The following is a 21,319-nucleotide window of genomic DNA, read 5'->3' as shown; positions in this document are numbered from 1 at the left end:
TACAATATGAGTGCACCAAACACATACAAACTAGGGTGAAAGGAGCTGAATAAACATTTATGTACATACTAAGGTATTCTAAGTAACTTACTTTTTGTTATATTAGCTCAAAATGACTCACCACCTGTTCTGACTGTTCTTAAACAAAGAGTACCAAAGGGGTGACGTCAAAAGTCAGGATATCCTGACCCCTGGGGGCCAAGATATCCTGAAACCCCTGAAAGGGGTCATGAAATGAAAATGTATTTGCCGGATCTTAACTTTCATATATTCATTACCACAAAGACACTGATCTTTAAGTATTACAGAATATTATGTCTGCACTTTATAAACCATATTTTAAATTGTGTTTTTTGGACTGTCTGAAACGACCATGCGACACCTTTGGGTAGCATGAGTAACAAAATGTCACGGTGGCTATGTAAAAAGGTTGAAGAGATATTAAACTTTATTAAATCGTGAAATAATAAATTGGGAGTGATAAAAACACTGAGTTATCTATCGGCATTCTTGTATTAGCTGTATGCTACTACATCACGATTGCGATACAGTTTCGGTTCCAAACACATCCGAGTCTTTTGTTGTAAGCATGCTGCTCGTCCTGCCGCGGCTTACATTTGATGTGGAACGCGGTTGTGGAACCTGGTTGTGGATTAGAATTATGATAAAACAAAGTTAAGCAATAAACATTATAATCCCAAAAGGATAACCTAAAACTTTGCAAAATCAGTAGCAAGCTTGTGACCTCTCAAATCAGCACATCCGTTTTGGGCCATTTATTTTTGCAGGTGTAGGCCTAGGAGATTGTAGTTTTCCCACAACTGGCTGTACAGTCGTGAGTTTTCTATTCATCTATCTTTACCACAGTCTCCCAGGAATAACTTGAGATGCCGCCCCTAAGTATGCAAATGCGACTAATATTGCTTATATTTCCAGCCTCCACGTCCTTCTTATGCGAGCGAATCAGCAATTTCCTGGTCGAAGCCAGACAGTATTTGCAGCTTGTCATTTGACGATCGCATTGGGACGCGGCTCAACTGATCGAAGCTGCAACTTACAATTCTCTGAGCATCATATTGGACGTCAGATGTCACCCATTGACTTGCGTGCGTGACGTGATTATGACGCCGCTGTTGAAGCAATATCTGACACTGGCTTTGTCCATCAAGTCCAGTCTACATCACCATCTTTCGCAGACAACGAAAATCTCCTATTGGTTACCTATGGTGACATATTAAAAAAACTGAGGAAGAAGTTCACCAAAAAACGGAAATTATCTTTTTCTATGCTAGTAAAGGTTTCTGGACAATCAAACGAATGAATGTGAAAGAATATAGTTCAGAATTTCAGAAAAATGTTTCACAACCCCTTTAATGCATTATGGTTTAGTAAAAGCACAAAATAAAGGTAGTACAGCAAAGTCACAAATGACCCTTTCCAAAAGTCAATCTATCTACCCTGTGCAGAGCCAAACCCGCCACTCTAATGGCAGCACTACACAGCTCCTCCACACCAGAAAAAGCAAACGTCTTCGAAAGCATAGAGCAGAAAAGGGAAACAATATTACGACACCGTCGATTCACAAAATCAAGGGTGCTTGATTTAGCCCAGCATCATCTCCTATCACCGCTATTAGAGCAGCAATATTGGAGCTTTTGGGACTGCCACAAGGTGACTCTGACTTTTGAAAACGGTCTATAGTGCTCTTTTTATGGCAACAACTCTATGATGTGCTCTAAGCATCCTAAAAAAACAAAAAAAAAACATGAGCAGCCTATTTCCTTACTAAAAATGCGACACGACCCTTTTTGTAAACTCGCAAAAAAGGGGGTATCTTGTATGTGCCTTTTCTTGGCGTCTTCCTTCTTGGGTGGTGTTGAATTCCCATCATTTTTAATGTATGCCAAGTGCCCCCATTCTCGACCTTGTTACAGCTTATATCTCTTCGACTTGAAATGCTATCACCAAAACTACTGATGTGGTGTAAAGTGGTCACTTGGAGCACAAACCTAAGCGGTAAAATTTAGTGCTCACCAATACCCTGGTTTGGGAAAAGTGCAAAAAAGCACCAACCTTGTCGCATTCACACAAGTGTCTGTTGCAGGTTAAGAAAATCGAGACCAGTTCCTCCCCCAAAGCCCTTCACTCTTTCCTCTTAAGCAGAGAGAATGCTGGAGAGGAGGCAAGTTGACTCCATCCTTTTCCACCTCCTTTCAGCGGTCGCTCCGCTAAAGTGAAGAGTGGAGGGCTCTGTGGAAGAAGCTTGTTCTGCTTTTGTTAACCTGCAACAGGCTAGAACTATGGTTGTGCAGTATACATAAGGTTGTTCAGGTAGGCATGCATTCCAGCTTATGGCTCACCTTGTTTCAAATATATTATTGATATTCATGTGTGTTAGTAGCATTTGCACTCACGCTGAATAGAGCAGAGTTTTTAAATATTCTTTAAAAAATGCCGACACTGCCCCACCAGACTTGTATGCACGACTAACTTCTCACAAATAGTAGATGATTCCCCAAAATTAGGTCGTTATGAAGATTAAGTTCTTTACAGTATGCAGCTTGGTCTATACTTGTTTTCACCTCAAGAACCCTAGTAAAAAAAAGTCTGGCTTCTTGCGGAAGATTACTAATTTTCCCGTTTATGTAGAGAATTAAGATATATATAGGTGAATTGTAGATTGGATATATGTTTGCTTTTCAAGATGTGCATGTTCCAAACGCCAAAACCCTAGCTTTTTTCCTCCGATAACCAAATCTCGTGAGAACTACTTCGCGCCTTTTTCTTAAGGTGATAACGGGTATAGACACCAGCATTCTTTGGTGCTTTCAATTTTCCTTTAAACTTGTATGCACTAATGACACTGAATTAAAATAACCACATGTTTTAGAGCACAGAAACGTGTTAACAACCAAAATATCCGGCTGATACACTAATGCTGTCCTCCCTAAATTGTTCCACAGAAACTGTTTACAGAAAGTAGAAGACTGGCTTTAAAAAAAATTAATATGGCATAATTTGAAGGGTTACAAATACAGAGCAGCAAAATAATAGCGAGTCAAGATCCCCCCCCTGTCGTCATGTATAGATATGTATACGAATATGTTTTACTTACGGAAGAAACCCAGTGATTCGAAATGCCGCAGGCAATCCCCGACGAAGCGCCTTTATGAAATCATCCCATTCTTCTTCGGGAACTATGTTCTGAGCCTAGAAATGGTAAACACACACATAGAAATCCTTCCAATGAATGATAAGGAAGCGTCGCTCCGCTTAAAGGGGCCCTGCAGTCATATTTAAGCGTCTACCTTTTTGCGGTTTCCACGTCCCTCGGGATTCGGGCAAGCCAGCAGGCACGGAGAGAGTAACTAAATATCAGTGTGTCATATTTTAACCGGACGACGTGGAAACCTCCTCCACCTACGGGGGCGACCCGCAGTGCCGAAAGAGCGCGATATGTGACGTCTTAGGTCCCGGGCTTACTACTGGTCAGAGTCGCTAGAAGCTTATCTTTTGTCGAAATACAAAATATAAGTGGCGCGAACCGTTTCAATTATTTATAAAAGTAGTTTTTGTTCACTACTTTAGATCAGAAAAAAAACAAATGCAGTTTAGAAAATACGGAAACAAGAAATGACCCGTCGACATACCCGCCACCAAGCGGTGGAAAAGGCGGCGCATTCTAGAAAGTGCTGGTGGGATCAGGCACCGACGAACAGCGAGCTTAGAAAGGTCCTGGATGTACGCAGCAGCGCTGCGGTCGTACGGACTGGAGGATCCAACCGGTTCCGAGCGTTCCCAAGGCCTTCGGCGAGCAGCTTTGGCTTGCAGTTTGGCCTTTTTGCGGTATGGCAGCGCGAAGTGGCTCCCGTTCTGAACTGATCTTTACCCTGTGTTTGCTGTCGTTTGTGGCCAATGAAGTGTCATGCCGGATTAGTGTTTAAACTCGCAGCAAATGCAATGCGAGCCGCCCTGGCTGCCCGCTTCATACAGCCTAGCCAGAACATGCTTTAGTGGTGCCTTCTCCAGCCGTTGGCACGGAGTGCGGCAGCCGTGATTGCTCGCTAAGCTCACTACCCCTCCTCTAGTTCACGGCCACTCAAGCAACCAAGGACGTCCTGAAGGAGGTTATTTTTTGCTTGTTTTTGTCATTTTAATTTGCCTATAGACCGACACGCTGTTTCCAAACAACCTCGCGTTTGCTCACACCAGGTGTGGGCACTGTGCGAGTGCAGAAACCAGATTCGCGTCAGGTGAAGCTTCTGTGCAGGCGCCACAGCGACAACAGTGCCACCGCAGAGGCGTGACGTAGGAGCCGCGTGTTGGTCTATAAATATTGAAATACAGCGAAATTGAAGAAAAGTTCCATTAAGTTAATACGTTCAGTGCACTCATGTTCGGTGCAAATTAAAAACCAGTAAAAAAGTCCTTGCAGGGCCCCTTTAAAGGCCGATGTACAACCTCGGTTTTCTGCAGGGGAGACGATCCTCTTAGCACTCCCATCTCCTAAACTGCAAAAGGGGGAGGGGGGGGGGGGGAGCCAAGTTGGGGCAAGCTAAAAAGTGGAGAGGATATAGGAAAGGAGGAGGTGCGCAAGAGTGTAAAGCGTGAAGTGTACAATTGGGGGACAAAAGTCCCCAGGACGCGTGAGCTGCGACTGAAACGCATCGCTCTGCCATCTGCCGGCGGGTCGCCTGGTTTCGAGATTACACAAAAGCGCATGCGTGTCCTACTGTGCCTTTAAGCATGTGTGTTTTCCCGCTTTTCTGTGTCGCGGCGCCAAACTCGAAATTGGGCGCGCGGTACCGCCTCGGAGATAGCGCTTACTGACATGGCACCTATGAAGCAAGGAGTCACGGCTGCTCAATTGAGCGATAAGCTCAGCTGGTTATAAAGCAAAATGCGCTGACATGGCGAAATGCGGCACAATGCCGCAGGCAGTATTTCCAGTTTCGGAATGTGTAGCAGACGCTCGTCAGCCGTAAGCACTACCTCCGAGGCGGTACCACGCGCCCGATTCCGAGTTAGGCGCTGCGACGTGATCGTGATCGTAAAAATTTTCACGACTCTTGCAAACATTTTCACGACTCCGACAGACCGTAAAAATAGAAGCGTCCGCTTCAATTTTCACGATTTACCGGAGTCGTGAGTTTTGTAGTGTCCTGTTTGGACACCTCTTTAGGCGCCGCGCCACAGAAAATCGGAAAAACACACATGCTTGCAGGCTAAGTAGGATGCGCATGCACTTTTGTGTGATCTCAAAACCAGGCGATCCGCCGGCAGATGGCAGAGCAATGCGTTTCGGTCGCAGCTCGCGCGTCCTGGGGACTTTTGTCCCCGACTGTACATCGGCCTTTAGCTAGGGTAGGATCAGTATTCTATTTTGAGAAACCAGACATTATAGACATGACCAGGACCTACCTTATAGTAGGCTTCAAATGCCTCATTGCTCTTGACAATGTCAGTGTACAGGGGAACATCACCATTTTCGTTAACCTGCAATAGATAATTCAAAATTATACCATACTCTAGCCATTTTCATAACCATATTAACCACAGAACACACATTTTGAAGAGCCAAAGTAACCATTCTCATTTCATAGCCAAATAAAAAACAGTTTTTTTTTCTTTCTTTTTTTACGTAAGGTACTGTACATACTGTAAAGTAAAATAATCAAGAATGATTTCAGCGGTGTTGTTTCAGGTTGGATGGAAGTTCTTGAAACGTGCAATTTTAAATTAACTATGGGCATACGATATAAGTTGGGATATAACTTGGTGTTACAATACGACATAACAAAAGAAAATAGTTTAAAAATAGTAAAACAAGCAAGCTCTTTACATCGTGATCTTGACAAAACTATAAACTGGACGATGTACACCGCAGTTCAACCTCAAGAGCGTTTCTACAGAACACTACCTTGACAGAGTGACCGCACACATAGTCTGCTCTACTGTTTAATTTTGCTCCCCGTCAGTTTTCACCGACAGCCAGAAGTGTCAAACTCGTACGCTGATCACGGCCGGATTCCACGTTGTTTCAAAACACATGATGGGATGCGTAAATTCATCACGAAGGTACCTTTCTCGGATTGTCAGCTCTGGGAGCCTGTCCTTGTCCTTTCCTGTGTCGTTTTCTTCCCATTCTGCCTGATCACATCTACAGGAAGCACAAGAAACACACCAAACTTATTTAAGCAGTGCCACGTGCAGTACGCACAAATCGCTCAGACCCAGTCGGATCCAACAGCTCCAGGGCTCCAGTTTACAAATAAAAAAGCAAAAAAATGCAGTTGTTTGAGTGCTATTTAGGTGGCGCTAGCGACGCATTCATTTGCTCAAAATGCATTTGAGAAATTCTTGAACATCAATTTTAAAACGTATGCAATTAAGTTTCAAAGAATTATTTTTTAATAAGTCGCCTAATTAGGTTGCCTGTAGCCACTGCCGGCTCCCGGGAGTTTTTGTACGTGCGTCGCTGGCGTCACTACAACGGCGACAACGGTGTGTGTGTGTAGCAACGTTGGTGTGTAGCATGTGTAGTTCGTTTTGTTTTTTTGTGGTGGTGGTTATGATGGTGGCCGTGTTGTTCTCGTAAATATTGCGCAGTTAACGGCTAAATTATTCCCACATTCTCACCAAAAAATATTACGAACATGTCAGAAAAGCCGTCATGTTCGTCGTCGGCGAGCAAACGATCGGAGCAACTGGAACGCTTGAGAAACCTTCACATGCGTCGGGTATGTTGTCTCCCAGCTTGTGGAGTTCTAAACTTACGTGATCTTGTCGTTGTTTACAGAACGAGGCGAGAACTCTAAATTACCAAGAGGTGGTCGAAGAGGACAGAAAAACGAAGCTGCCGGCGAATTGGGAGAACAAACAGAAATGGGCGCAATACAAGTTGGACGAGGAGAAAAATTACGAGGTAAGTAGGAGTGCTAGTTCGGCCCAGTGGCGATGCCTGCGTATCATTAGGGACTTAGTGGTGTCCAGCTCAGACTGGAATGTGTTACATAATAAAACTAGTATCCGGGCATGCGGATTGACGTCGGAGCAAAGCATGCAGTTTGTGGGTATGCATACTTAATATGCACTGACGGGTTCTAGAGCTGCCATCGTTTGTATTTATTGAGATGTCTGTTTTCAGGATGCTTCAAAGCGAGGGGAAGACTACGCGCGTCTTAAGCTGCTGAACGTGAGTGCGGATGAGGCGGAACGGCTCGATCGGAAAAAGAAGCGCAAGAACCCAGACTTCGGATTTTCAGGTAGCGTTTTCTCTTTGACCGCAGTTCGCACGGGTCTTTGGAAACCTTAAATTATTCAAAATCTACGGGCACATCGTTTGACTTATTTGTTTTATATATTTATGTCTGTTCAACTTCACTGTGTGTCTATGTGGTCTTGTATGCGTCATGACAGAAGCAAGTTTTTACCATTTTTACAGATTACGAAGCAGCCACTGTGAGGCAGTACACACGTCTCGTCAAGCAGATAAAGCCAGACATGGAGGTCTATGAAAGAAAGAAGGAAGAGCTGTAAGTAACCTTTGCTAATGATTTAACCAGCATTTCTATAGGTCCTTTGACCAGTGTGGACACCTTGTTGAAATATCAACATATATTTTTTTTTAGTGTCGTGTTACGTCTGACGGAACCCAAAATAAAAATTAAAGTAACTTTACACCAAGGTTTAAGTTACGTCCGAGGTAACCCAATCTGAAAATTAAAGTTACTTACATCCACGTAACTGTACCCCAAGGTTTCGAGTTACGTCCGACCAACTCGAAATGAAAATGAAAGTTACATCCGACGGAAATAAAAATTAAAGTTACGTCCTCTGTAAACTATGCAACGTTGTTGAATGTTACGCTTTACGGCTGATACATGACGTAAACACAAACATATTGTGAATTATTACTACATTACGTCTGATGCAGCATTCGTTAATTGGTTAAAATCGCAACCCCATCTGTTAAGACTTTTTTTTTTCCCCCTTTAAGACGATTTTTTGCGACACTTTTTGAGCACTCGCGGACATTGGAAGCAATTATTAAGAGAAATAGAATGGTAATGTGGTACGAATGTGTGCTGTTTAGAGCAACAGGGTTTCCGGCAAACTTGTTGAAAAGTGGCACAATCACATACCGCTCAAGTTGCCACGCGCGCTAGCTTTGGCAGTGTTTTCTTCCAGACTGTCTTAAATGAAGAGCTTGTTTTGAGTGTGCCGACCGAGTGTGACAATAACAATAGACCCTTGGCCCTTAGCCATATCAACTTTGCTCTCGGCAAGGGCTACAAGCAGGTGTAACTAATGCGGCAAGAATAACAAAAATTGTTTTCATATCGAAAAAAAAAAAAAAATTTAATAAATTGTTTTAAAGGAAGGGAAATAAGAAAGAGAAAAAAAAATGTATGTGACAGGCCTCGAACCCACCCAGCTTCAACAGCCTCAATGTGCGAGGAACACAGTCCAGCCCCCTCAATAAAGCTGGAGTTACAGATAGAGATGAGATTTAAACCAATTCACAAATGCTGCATCGGACGTAACGCAGTAATAATTCACAATATATTTGTCTTTACAAAATGTATTATCCGTAAAGTGAAACATAGGTTGTGTAGGTTACACAGGACGTAACTTCTTTTATTTCGGGTTCCGACGGACGTAACTTTACTCTTTATTTCGAGTTTGGTTGGACGTAACTTTAATTTTTATTTCGAGTTCCGTGGGATGTAACTTTAATTTTTATATTAGGTTACGTTGGACGTAACTCGAAACCTTGGGGCAAATTTACGTGGGACGTAACATTGATTTTTATTTCGGGTTCTGCCGGACCTATTGCCAGACACTGCATATATTTTTTTCCTGGTGGGAACAGCACACACTGAAACTCGTCAGCCACTGCAATAGGCCATTTGCAAAAGGCTTCACAGGGTGACGGAAGACATAAAAAAAAATTTTAAAATTGTGCTGTATAGTTTTAGCCCTCCTGGCACTAAGACAGTGTGACATGCAACCAGTAGCGTCACAAGTGGGGAGGGCAGGGGGGGGGGGGGGGGGGGGGGGGGGCAGATCGCCCCGGGTGCAGCGCTCGGGGGGGTGTCGCAGCGAGCCACGAGAACGGGGTGGGGTGGGGAAGGGAAGGGGATGTCGCGGAGGGCTATTGCCCCAGGTGCCACTAACCCTAGTAACGCCACTGCATGCGAGAGATATGGAAAGAAATTGCTCAGCTCTGTCCGAGTGCACATGCCATTTCTCACAATATATTTCAGTGGCCGTGGAGGGTTCTGCACATTTTACAAACGGTCTAGTTTCCTTCCCTGTCCATACGGTGATTGAGAGACATAAATGTACAGTTGCTGCTTTTCAGTTCCACTGTGACCATTCTCACTCATCATACATTTCAATACTCGGCATGCACTTTCACAACATTGCAAAAACCAGAGACCAAGAAAATACAGTAAGGGGGTAAAATACACGAGACTTACATAAAACCCGTGTGCTTGCTTCTTTTGGGGGGCTCGCTCGCTCTCAGATTTTAGCTACGAGAAAAATTTGCCATCTTGCCTGTGCCTTCACTTTTTTATTTTAAGCATTTGCTATTTTATATTGGTAGAGTGAATCAAGCATGCCTGCAGAGTGTACAGTTTTAGGCGGTATATACCAAACATTTTTATTTTAGGTTGCATGTTTCATTGTGTTCCTCTTTTGCTAGCTTTCATTGGGTAGGTAGCCTATTGCTCACCAGCATGCTAGGTACTTTGAAAAGCAATTGTGTTAATTGCTGGTACATTTTAACCCCTTAACCAGTTTTAATTTTTGGGAATTTCTGACCCTTAACTGCTTAAAGGCCGACTTACAACCTCGGTTTTCTGCAGGGAAGATAACCCCCTTAGCACTCCCCTCTCCTAAGCCGTGAGGGGAGCCTTTAGGCAAGATAAAAAGTGGAGAGGATATAGGAAAGGAGGAGGCGGGCAAAAGTGGGAAGCGCAAAGTGTACGTCGGCCTTTAAAGGAACACTGACACCCCCCAAAACTTGTTTTTATTTTTTGCCAGGCGATCTATAATGGTGTCAGAAGACTACCCAATCGATATTTTGCTACAGCGTCACATATATTTTTAGTAAAGTAAGAAAACGCAACTGCTCAAAACCGAAACTGGAGCGGGGAGGAAGAAGAAATATAGAGGAGGATCGAGTTGGCGGAAGTCACGTGGCTGTATAGGTTTTTTTTCTCCCAATCAACGTATTTGTAGCTTTTTAGAAGCCACAAAAAATGGGTATCATATTCCTTTCTATTTTTAATATTGTGTGTGTGCCTTCGAGGACCCACGACTTTGATTATATTTGGTCGTTGTGTCTAAACCATAGAAAACAACACGTGACCACAGAGAAGAGAGTGAGCGCGACTCAAACTGGCCAGTTCTCGATCGGTGGTTTTTGGGCTGAAAATAAAAACAAATTTTGAGCCGCGAATGGTTTTCTGGGTAGTTGGGCTCTCACGTGTCATGTACAAGTAAAAACCTTGGCGAGCATAAATACCCTGTCAGTGCCCCTTTAATTGTCTTCAAAGTTGCATTTGCTGCCTTCAAAATCAGGTTTCTAGCAACAAACAAATAAAAAGAAAAATTAAAAAAAAAAAAAAAAAAAAAAACTTAGTGCTGTCATTTGTTGGCAGAGCCTCAAACGAAGCCATGAGTGAGCCGGGTCCATCAAGAACGGTTGAGTGCATAAACCAGGGAAAGCAGACGAGCTATACTCGTCCTGAACTTGTTGGGGACGGCTCCACGTTGACGAGCTGGGCTCGTCCAAACCGTTTAGGGGTTAACTAGGTTGCCCATGTAATACAAGGTATCAAGACTTTACAGTGGATACCTTGACTCGACATCTGAAGTCACCATCTGGAAGGGATGAAATTTGTCTTCTGTTTGTTTGTTGTCAACATTGGAATGTTTACTCGCTTGTGTGTGTGGGAGGCACAAAAGGTTTAAAGGTTGTTTAAAGGGATACTACAACGAAATTTCGGCGCTTATTTTTTTGTCTATATGTGTTCAAAGGAGCAGTGTCACATCGGACACACCAATATCTTGTTAAAAAACAACACGAAAAGAAATTTTAAAACAAATTAAACGATCAGCAAAGAGCACCTGGTGGATGTCGCTAACGCCTTGTTTGTAATGCCCATCTAGGAACCTTGGCAGGTAGTGACGGTAATTGTCTCCTTTCCGGCCCATACAAGAGAAGAGGGGAAGGAGGAACTCCCCTTTTTCCGAGAACCTTTTTTGTGAGTCCCAGAAGTCGCTATTGTCCCTCTACAAGATTATAGAAGATTAACCCGTCACTCAAAATTCGTACAAAAGCAGCCGCTTCGGTGGCTGGAACAACTTGGACATCCTCTCGACATCAGCCTCGCTGCAGCTTTGCTCGTCCCGAGATGAACTATGTCACGATTGCAGCAGACACCACATACTCCCCGCTGGCTGCTTTCCGAGCGCTTGCCAGAGTGGGCCGTTTATAACGAAAAATACAGCCATCAGGCTGAAAATACAAACGTGCGGTTGTCATTTACGGATATTGTGGATCATATTCAACCTCTTTTGGAACACTACGGATAGAATTCAAATTTCGTTGAAGTATCCCTTTAAAGGGAAGCTACGGAGCTTCTTGGAAAAAATGAGTTAGAAGTGAATTCTAGTGTATTTTTACCCCGTGAACCCGAATACCCAAACCATTTCCTGCGCAAGTATTGTTAAACGCGAAAGACAGTCGCTGTCCGTGACGTCATCGACGGCTCTTTTGGCTGCCCAGGGCTAGGGAGGCGGGGCTTCAGTCCTATTTTGAAATTGCTCATATGGCTCTCTGGCGCGTCGCATTGAAATACGATTTTGATATCTGTTAATCTAAAGGCCAAATAAACGCAATTCAAGCGTTTTTTCTCAAATGTAGAAGTGCCCCATCTTCCCTTTAAAGTGGAGCGGACATGTTTTCGAGCTGTGGTCGACTTGCGAAGCTAAGTACTTTTAGTTTCAGCGGCAGGATTAGGGATTTAGGTTAGCATGGTCGGCCGGGCGGGCCATGGGAACGTAGAGTAGGGTTGGTCTTTGTGTAATTTCTTGGCGGGCTTTTTTTTTTTTTTGTGATAGACGCACGGGTATTTGAGTACCTGGGCAGTGAGTCGCCTGTCGGAGAGTACCTGGGCAATGTGGCTAATTAACTGCGGAAATTAATCTGTGTTACCTATGAAAACAAGACCAGAAAACCATATTTTCTTGTGAGCAGTAGTTTTTATTTTAAAAAATTAAACAAAATGAAGGTCAAAGTGCCTTTCAACTCTCCACGTCGTCTTTCGAGTGACATACTCTGGCGGGTCACGTGGTTTCCCCTTGAGTTCTCTCTTCAGAAACCCCAGCCGCTTCCTCTTTGATTGTTGACTTTTAAAAGATTAGCATCGTCAAAGGTCGCGGCCAGCGAGGGGGACAGGTTTTGTTGACTTCTGTGTATCCCCAGAGACGCTGTCATTGTAGTTCCCATAGCCGCCGCACGCAGCTACGGATCAGCAAATAATTTTTTTTTCTTTTTTCGTAGCGATTACACAGCGGAATAGCAGTTTTTCGGGGCAAGGTGACGCGTTTTCGGTCAGTTGTGCTTGGATAAACAATATAAAAAATACAAACTGCCAATTCTTTCAACATTAAAATCGTTGTACTACCCCCTTTAAGGAGGAGCGGGAGAAGTGGGTCCTGCTCGAGACGCAGGTCGTGGAGTTGACGAAGAGGGGGGAGCCTACTAAGGACTGTGAAGGCAAGCCAGAGCAAATGCAGGCTGAGCTTAATGAGGAATGGGAGACGCGGGCCAAACTTGAGAAACAAGTAGAGGAGCTGAGGTAAGTGTTCAGGTAGAAGGCTCAGTAAGTGCTCGCGGAACCCCCAGGGCTAGAAGAGAGAAAAATGGAGTGTGAGGATAGAGTGGAGCGTCTCATTGGTGTAGTTGAGGAAGAGCGAGGAAGGACAAACAATAATGGCAGAATTGCTGGGTATTCTCAGAGTAGAAGTCGAGAAGAGAGTCGACCTAGAATTACAGTGGGAAGAGATGAAGAGGGAGTTGACAATGAGGGTAGTGCCAGAGGTGCAATGGGCTAGAGAGCAGGGAGAGAGCAGTTCTGACTCGAAGGAGGTTTCTAGGACCTATAGTGAAACAGCGCAAAAGGAGAAGGAAACAGCTGGATTGATAGAGCCTAACCTGGTACCAGTGGTAAGTGGAGGAGGTAGCAGCGTAGTGCCAGGAGGGGGAGGGCACCCGGCGGCAGTTAGGAGAGTCCTAGTAGCGGGAGACTCCAACGTGGCAAGGATTGAAGAGGGAGTGCTAGGCAAGGTGAAAGAGGACAAAAGGATGCGAGTAAATGCCCAGCCAGGATAGTGCATGGTAGACACCATTGCCAAAGAGGAGGAGGTATTGTGGGGCAACATGGAGGGGGAAAACCTAGTGTTGATCCACGCAGGACCCAACAACGTGTTGAACGGGAGCAGCCAGAAGCTGGGAAAACAGGTACAAGCAGGACTGGGTAAACTAAAAGTGGTCAGTGAGAGGGTACATGTGGAAATATGCACTATCCCACGTGTCCAAGGATAGTCTCTTGACATGAGAGGCGGGTCATTGAGGCTAACCGAGTGATTAAGGTGATGAGCCAACGACTTGAGTATGGCGTAAAAGAGATAAACTGGGAGGTTTATGTGGCTAGCTCCTGCCCTTTTACAAAGGATGGAATTCTTGCACAGGTAGGAGATTTGGAGAGAGGCCGCGTCAGCATGTTGCAGCTTTTTTGGGGACCCACAGAGCCCGAAGGACACCGGCATAGATGTACCAGTGCCATATGTGCCAGTACTAGAGTCGGACGAAGCTTCTGAGTGTGAGTTCCGCAAAAGCAGCATTGAGAGCAGGAGGAAGCCCCGTAGAAATAAGAGAAAGAATCAGCCCAATCTAGGCTTCTTAAACATGCAGGGAGGTAGAAACAAAACAAAAAGTTGGAGGAAATTGGTGAACAATTAGAGGCTGGGAATTTCACAGTGTATGGGGTAGCAGAAACTCACCTTAGAGATGAAGAGGAACCACTGTACATACCAGGCTACTCCTGGATGGGATGGAACCGTAGAGGAGGTGAACACAAAGGCAGAGGTATAGGCTTGTTAGTTAAAGGACAAGACTGGGAAAGAGAAGAAAAGCTGCAGAGAACACTTATAGCTGAAAGGTAGGGAAACAAGTCTGAACACTCTTCTGGGGTTTGCTTACCTGAAAACAGGAAGTGACTCAAGGGAGGAAAATACAAAACACTTAAAGGGGCACTGACACCCCAAAGGTTGTATTTTTTTTTATTGTCTAAAACGATGCAAGTTGCAGTCATAGACACGCAAAAAAAAACGCATCGCGAAAAGAAACTTTCCCGCGCGCGCACGCGCCTTTTTATTTTTGGCGTTTGATTCTCCCGCCTCTTGCCTCCTCGCTTCTTTTGATTCGTGACGTCAAGAATCATGAAATTTAGAAGCTTTGTAGGCGACATCTCTATAACAATAAATAACGACAATCCTAAAACATGTTTTTTAACGCAATTGCGAACGCGCTACGGCCCTTCTTTTTGAAATACCGAAAATCAGGAGTTCCTTGTGGTGCCGTCTCCTGGATTTGTATCCTCCCGCGGAAAACAGGCGACACCGCTCAAAACCGGTCCGCCGGCGCTGGCTCCTTTCCTCCTCACTTTGGGTCGCCATGGCAACAGCAGGGAGTCGTGAAAGAAAGTGGACTCTCAGGACTCCACAATATTTAACGTCAACGCACCGGCACGGATCGCGCGGGAACTTCGAATTTGGCATTTGGAAATTGTTTTTTTACTTCACAAATACTGAATTCCGCAATTTCAAATTTTGAGGGTAACGTCCCGGCATTGTTTTCAATCGTTTCGGATAATAAAAAGAAATATGATTTTGATGTGTCAGTGCCCCTTTTAGGACATCAGAGAGGTCCTAAAGCTTGAACGGGAAAGAAGGCAGCACCTGCAGTGCCCCCTGCAATCATAGAATATCCCTATTTTAGTTATAATTAGCTGCGATATCCTCTTAAGGAAAGGGTATGCTTGCAAATGGTTTTGGAACAGCACATGGAGATGCTATTTCGTTGTGATAATTTTGTATTTAGAGAAACACCTCAGCGCTTATAGCCCCAAGTTTGACCTGCGTGACCAGCTTCAAAATTTGCTTATAGTGCTACAAAACTCGACGTTTGTGGTTCCTGAGCTGCTCCAAAGGAGCATGTTTGCTGCTCCCAAACCTGCTACAAAAGGCTGAAGCTTGCTTCCACTCCTGCAGCTATGAAATATCATGAGTTAGCTTCATATCTGTTATTTGTTACAGAAGTATCAACAGGATTAGTAGAAAACACAAAATTAACTTTTTGTTTCTTTTTTGTTTTCAGGTAGGTGTGCAGAGAAATATGGCATATTAGCATTCTCAGCTAATCTCTTATCTCACCTGCTTCCACAATTTCATGTTTTGGCTGCCAGTTATTACAAATTTCTGGTGAGGTCACAATTAAATGGGTGTATCTACTCTCACTTGCTCATCCTTTGACATAGAGCTGTGATAGCGAGCACAGAGCCGTGAAAATGGACATGCACAGTCGCCGATCCACGTCTGCATGAATAATCCACAGCGCTTAGTTGCAAAAACATGAAGCTCGAAAAGCAGGTCAGAAAAGGTTTAGCTCAAGTTGGCAATACTTAGTGTAGTGCATTTTATAATGCAACTTGTATTTGTAGGGGCGAGGCATTGTATCCAACAAGAGATACAATAATTCATGGTCTGCACAAGGATTCAAAGGAAGATGTTGATCGCATGGTTCAAGATCTCGAGAAGCAGTAAGCCACACTTTTATGTCCTTTTTTTTTTATGTCTCAAAACACTTTGCATAATTTATGATGCCGGGAGGTACAGAATATTAGTTGGCTTATTTATGGTCAGTGTATGATAGCTCACGAGCAATGTTTGCATTTATACGAATCGATAGTAGATTAGACATGTGCGTGAAAGCCCGTTTACACACTTGTGTTTGACTACGACCGACTAAGGCAAGGCCGTTTTTCAAGCCCTTAGCGACGGCTTACGACCAGCTGCATTGCTGCGCAGCTCGTTGTAAGCCACAAGAGGCTTAAAAACGGATTGTGTCTGAGTCGGGCCTTGAGGCTGTTACAGCTAGGCCATTTTAAATTTGGTGCCTTATGGTTGGGGTGTCTGATTTTGTCTGTCTATTCTATAAGAGGTCTGGTGTAACAAATTACCATCTCATCTCTCAGTGTCTGTTTCACATGTAGGCACAATTCTGCCTCATAAAATCGGGGGCAAACGAGCGCGAATTTGTGTTGCTGTCCAGGGAAATAGAGCTAGGGAAAAATAGGAACTGTGTGTCCCCCATTTTATTGCTTGATCCTTTCTGACTGTATATACTGGAGAAGCCAGCTTTATTATGATCAATGTCTACAATAAGAATGAACTCTTTATCGCAAGTAAAATGTTCTTTGTATATTTTTTCTCGTCGATTGGACAAAATACTGTGATGTAGCCTGCATTTTTTTTTCAATATGCTAAAATCCCTCCTAATTCAAGTGAGACTGAAAAATGTTAATTTTTTTGGTTGCAGTCACTTGGTTCTCGTTGGTAAGATACATAGTCTTGGTGTTAACGAAGTTTAAAACATGTCATGTTCAGGTCTCTTCTTTTTACTGTCGGGCACACTCGGCCGATTTGCAGCTGTTAAAGGGGCCCTGCAAGGACTTTTTTTACTGGTTTTTAATTTGCGCCAAACATGAGCGCACTGAACGTAGGCGCACTGAACGTAGGCATACATTCTCGAGCCTCTTTCCCCTCAACTTTTATCCCTTCCTGCGTGGTGAGTGAGTGCTGGCACGACTCCGTTTTTTTTCCCTGCACCTTAATGTGTTCCCAAAACCTTTTTGCTGCATTTCTATCGTTCTAATTTATCCCATCATCCACTGAACCCCTGCGCTGCCAATTTTCGTCTGTATTTGAGCTGATGCCTCCCTTTTCCTATTCAGAAAATTTTCCCATTTTGCTGCTATTTCGTCTGGGGTTGCTCCCTTTTTTTTTTGCCCGCCTATGTTCTCGAGATGCCTCTTGACATCGTGATATGACTGCCTTAACCTCTTTATCCCACCAGATTTTAGGTTTGTGCTTTTTCCTCTCTTTTTTCCTCTCTTTCCTCTTCGCTTACCTCGGTACTTTTCCAACTCAGTCTTTAAAATGACCACTAAATCCTCATATGTCCACTCTCTCTCTGGTTGGTTGGATACTATGTTCTCAATATTTTTGGATACTTCTTGTAACTGATCCTCATTTAGATTCGATTTACCTTCCCGTTCCTCAAATTCTAGCTCTGTTACTGATGCACCAAATTTGATTTTGATTCATCTGTGGTCACTCCCTAAGCTTTTTATACCTTCTTCGTCTATTTCCATACTCCCTAGCCTATTATACAGCTTTGGGGTCATGGGGCAGTTGTTGAAGAAGAGGCGTTTCTCTCCCACGTGATTTTTCCATCGCATTTTACTTGAGTACTAGATTTAGAGCATCACAGAACTCTTGCAACATTCTCCCTGTTGTGTCTGTGTACCCATCAAAATCTTCTAAATGGGCATTCATATCTCCCATGATAATTATTTCCCCATTTAAACCAATACCTCTGACATCCCTCGCTATGCATGACAAGTGCTGTGCAATTTCTTCTTTTGAATCCCTTCCCGTTTTCAAGTAGACAAATCCCAGTAGTGTGTTCAACCTTTAATCTGTCCTTTCAACCATAGGTGTTCCCTGCATCCCTCATTCACCCTCTCCCGGTCTTGCCCTTTGATCAATACTCCTATCCCTCCTCCCTTTCGTTCTCCGCTACTCCTGTTGCATCCCAACCAGAAATAATCCGCTATGTATGGTGGCTCCTCCATATCCCTAAGGTGGGTCTCCGCCAATCCATACACCTGAAAGTTTTCCGCCACCAGCCGCTTCTCGATTTCCCATTTTAGTCTCTTTCTACCTCCCTGCATGTTTATAAAGCGAAGATTAAGCTGTTTCTTTCTCTTTCTTCTATCCCTGCGAGGCTTCCTCCCGCCCTCCCTGTCCCCACCCCCAGCTCTAAATGTGGATCCCTCTTTTCCCCGGACTTCGCAGGCTCCCAAAAAAGGCCTTGCCCTGCAGCCCATTTTTCATCCCACCTGTCTTCCTGTGAGCTCGTTACAATGGATCCCATCCCTTTGGAAAGTGGGGACCAGACTCCTTTGGCAAACTTCCCTGTTGATGTCCATAACCTTGTAGCCGTGCTGGAATCTTAGTGCCTCAATCACATTATTGGCTTCCCTGACCTCCCTTTCTTTCTGTTCAGTCTGCCCCCTGATCTCCGGGATGGTGCACCGCACAATGTGCACATTCTCTTACACGTTTCTGAGTTGTCGGACTTCCTCCCTAATGTGTGCGCCCAGATCCCCTCCTCCCTGTTCAGTACATCATTTAGCCCCGCGTGCACCATGACTAGGCTCTGTGCCACCTTATTTTCCTGCAGTATGGCCGCTGCACTTTCCATTACTTCCCTTGTTCTTCTACGATCACCTGCCCCCTGCTCCAGCCGCCTTTCCCTTCAATGCCGGTCGAGTGTTCCTGGAGCCTCACCGCCTCCTGTGTTTGGTCGCTGTAGAGCCGCACTGTATGAGAGTCCATCTACCCTGGCTGCCTGTTCACTCTTGTCCTCTGTCTCTCTCTCTCTCTTCTCTGCGGTTCGTCTTCAGCTCCCTCCCGCACCCACTGAGCCTTCATCTCCCTCAGTTCCCACTCCACCTCCTCTATTTCCCTACTCAGTTTCGCCTGCAGTTCCTTTATGTCCTCCTCCTCTCTCGTTTCCCCCACCTGAGTTATCATCTTTCATGTTATAATTCAATTCAATATAAAGGTGCAAGCGAGCTGGACAAGAATGACGAAAATAATCCCTGGAGAAGGGGAACAAGAGGGACAAAGGACAAACACAAATCTCCAAACACAGCTAGGTGACTGGTGAGCGAGCGAAAAAATCTGCCTGGTCCGGGTTCGATACCCGGAAAAGGCGGATTTTTTCGGTCGCGCATTCTGAACTGTAAAGATCAGTTCAGAATGGGAACTACTTTGCGCTGCCATACCGCGAAACGGCCAAACCGCAAGACACAGCTTCTCGCCGAAGGCCTTCGGAACGCTCGGAGCCGGTCGGATCCTCCTGCCCATACGACCGCAGCGCCGCCACGTACATCCGGGACCTTTCCGTGTCGGCGCCTGATCCCACTACTCCTTTCTAGTATGCGCCGCCTTTTTCACCGCTTGGTGGCGGGTATGTCGACGTGTAATTTCTTGTTTCCATACTTTATGAACTGCATTTGTTTCTTTTTTGATCTAGAATACTGAACAAAAACTCCTTTTATAAATAATTGAAACGGTTCGCGCCACTTATATTTTGTATTTCGACTAAACAGAAGCTTTTAGCGGCTCTGACCAGTAGTAAGCCCAGGACCAAAAACGTCACATTTTGCGCGCTTTCGGTACCGTGGGTCGCCCTCGTCGGTGGAGGAGGTTTCCGCGTCGTCCGGTTAAAATATGACGCACCGATATTTAGTTACTCTCTCCGTGCCCGCTGGCTTGCCCGAACCCCAAGAGACGTGGAAACCGCAAAAAAGGTAGACGCTTAAATATGATTGCAGGGCCCCTTTAAGCAAACGAAACAGCTTGCGAAAGGCGGCAAAAAGAAGAAAAGAAAAAAAAAACGGAACTGAGAAAAAAAAAAAAAAAAAGTGGAGCTTTTTTTTTTATTTTTTTGCACAGGGCAGTTTGGTTACGGGGGGCCGCGCGCAAGGAGATAGGAAAGATAAGCGGAGAGCCCTCGCCTAAGCAAACAAAACAGCTTGCGAAAGGCGGCAAAAAAAGAAAAAAAAACTCAAGGAACTATAAAAAAAAAAAGTTTTTTTTTGCACAGCTTAGTTCGGTTACGGGGTCGGGCGCCGCGCGCAAAGAGATAAGTTACTTCGATTTTTTCAGGATAAAAGGTCGGTTCATTATGCGAGTAAATACGGACGCAAAAATTTTACTTCGCGTAATGAACCCCCCTCCCCTCCCCCCCCCCCCCCCCCCCCCCCCCCCCGAACTTTGCATCGATTTTTCGGAAAAAAAGTGCGTTCATTCTGCGAGTAAATACGGTAAGGGTTTTTAATGTAAGCACATGGAGGCACTCCATGTTGGAGATCCCTGACCTGCATTTCTTTGTTTTCTACAGGATTGACAAGCGTAACAAGTACAGTCGCCGTAGGCGCTTCAATGACGATGAAGATATCGACTACATCAACGAGCGCAACATGAAGTTCAACAAGAAGCTGGAGCGTTTCTATGGTCAATACACGGCCGAAATCAAGCAGAACTTGGAGAGAGGAACAGCAGTGTAATTCATGAAGTTGCTTCATGGCCATTTGCACTAGACTGACTCATGCACTTGGAAACCACTTTTAAACCCATTAATAAAAGCGATTGTATAAACAGTTTCCGGCACATGGGATGTGCCGGACCCATGTTGTAAAAAAACTATCTCTAAACTCCGGTCTAAAAATATGCTTTTCGTTTAAGGCTTGTCAAATAGACTGCTTCCATAAATCCCTGCATGCAACGCGGCACGCATTGCACTCTGGGAACTAGTTGGCCAGGGAGGAGAGTGACATGGTTTTGGTTTCGATCGACACGTCGACAAGAGATTATACACAGAGCGTGGACTTTAAACGGCAGTCATCTCATGTTTTCTGGTCCCGAGAGCGCCATTCGTGGTCTTTAAACTAACCTAAATGGCCAGACCTCGAAGCTTTAGCACAAGCCCAAGACGTATAACTTGTCGTAACGCATGCTTGTATTTTTGTACTTGAGCTTTTTTGTTAGCGTTTCGAGGTACATGGACGAGCCATTGCGGGGAATCTCGATGCTGCGAAGCTCGGGGATCTTGCTTGTGTACGAATCAACAAGCTGTAGCAATCAATAAGTATGCATACATCAAGCTCGCGCCTTTACATTAGTATTGTTGATCAGGAAGTCTGTTCGTTTTGGGCATCTATAGACTAAATATAACTTTTTGCAATTACTGTTTTTAATATGCTTCAGTACGCGCGGTAAAACTCGGGAGGCGACATTGAAAAGCTCCATCTGAACACACTTCTCATCTCTTATCTGTACTGCCCAGCAGCACTGCACGAAGTAAAGTCCCCACCCACTTTCATTC

At 44.6% G+C, this 21,319-nt stretch overlaps 2 protein-coding genes across 4 annotated transcripts in view; one reads left to right on the top strand and one right to left on the bottom strand.

The window, feature by feature from the left end:
- The window catches only part of LOC8026957 (RNA cytosine C(5)-methyltransferase NSUN2), a 45,980-nt gene extending 39,685 nt beyond the window's left edge, over positions 1 to 6,295 (bottom strand). The window contains exons 1-3 of one of the 3 annotated variants that reach the window (XM_029984109.3): positions 6,083 to 6,295; positions 5,422 to 5,496; positions 3,116 to 3,210 (exon numbers count right to left, since the gene is read on the bottom strand). In XM_029984109.3, coding sequence (XP_029839969.2) covers positions 3,116 to 3,210; positions 5,422 to 5,496; positions 6,083 to 6,145 — 233 coding nt within the window. In that variant the 5' untranslated portion in view covers positions 6,146 to 6,295. Of the gene's footprint in view, positions 1 to 91; positions 135 to 3,115; positions 3,211 to 5,421; positions 5,497 to 6,082 lie in introns of those variants that run through there. The other 2 variants (XM_040503323.1, XM_029984110.4) reach the window with 2 other exon arrangements.
- Positions 6,296 to 6,491: 196 nt separating this feature from the next.
- Positions 6,492 to 20,594, top strand: LOC8026953 (pre-mRNA-splicing factor SYF2). The gene is made up of 6 exons (XM_029984112.4): positions 6,492 to 6,740; positions 6,800 to 6,925; positions 7,148 to 7,265; positions 7,445 to 7,535; positions 15,801 to 15,899; positions 20,336 to 20,594. Exons 1-6 carry the CDS (start codon positions 6,657 to 6,659, stop codon positions 20,499 to 20,501), a joined length of 684 nt encoding a protein of 227 aa, XP_029839972.1. The 5' UTR covers positions 6,492 to 6,656; the 3' UTR covers positions 20,502 to 20,594.
- The last annotated feature ends 725 nt before the right edge of the window (positions 20,595 to 21,319 follow it).

Source organism: Ixodes scapularis, unplaced genomic scaffold (genome assembly GCF_016920785.2).
Source record: "Ixodes scapularis isolate PalLabHiFi unplaced genomic scaffold, ASM1692078v2 PGA_scaffold9__187_contigs__length_104089568, whole genome shotgun sequence".
In the NCBI taxonomy this organism is placed as follows: Eukaryota; Metazoa; Arthropoda; class Arachnida; order Ixodida; family Ixodidae; genus Ixodes; species Ixodes scapularis.
The sequence above is the reverse complement of the archived record's forward strand: the minus strand, read 5'-3'. Positions and strand labels throughout refer to the sequence as shown.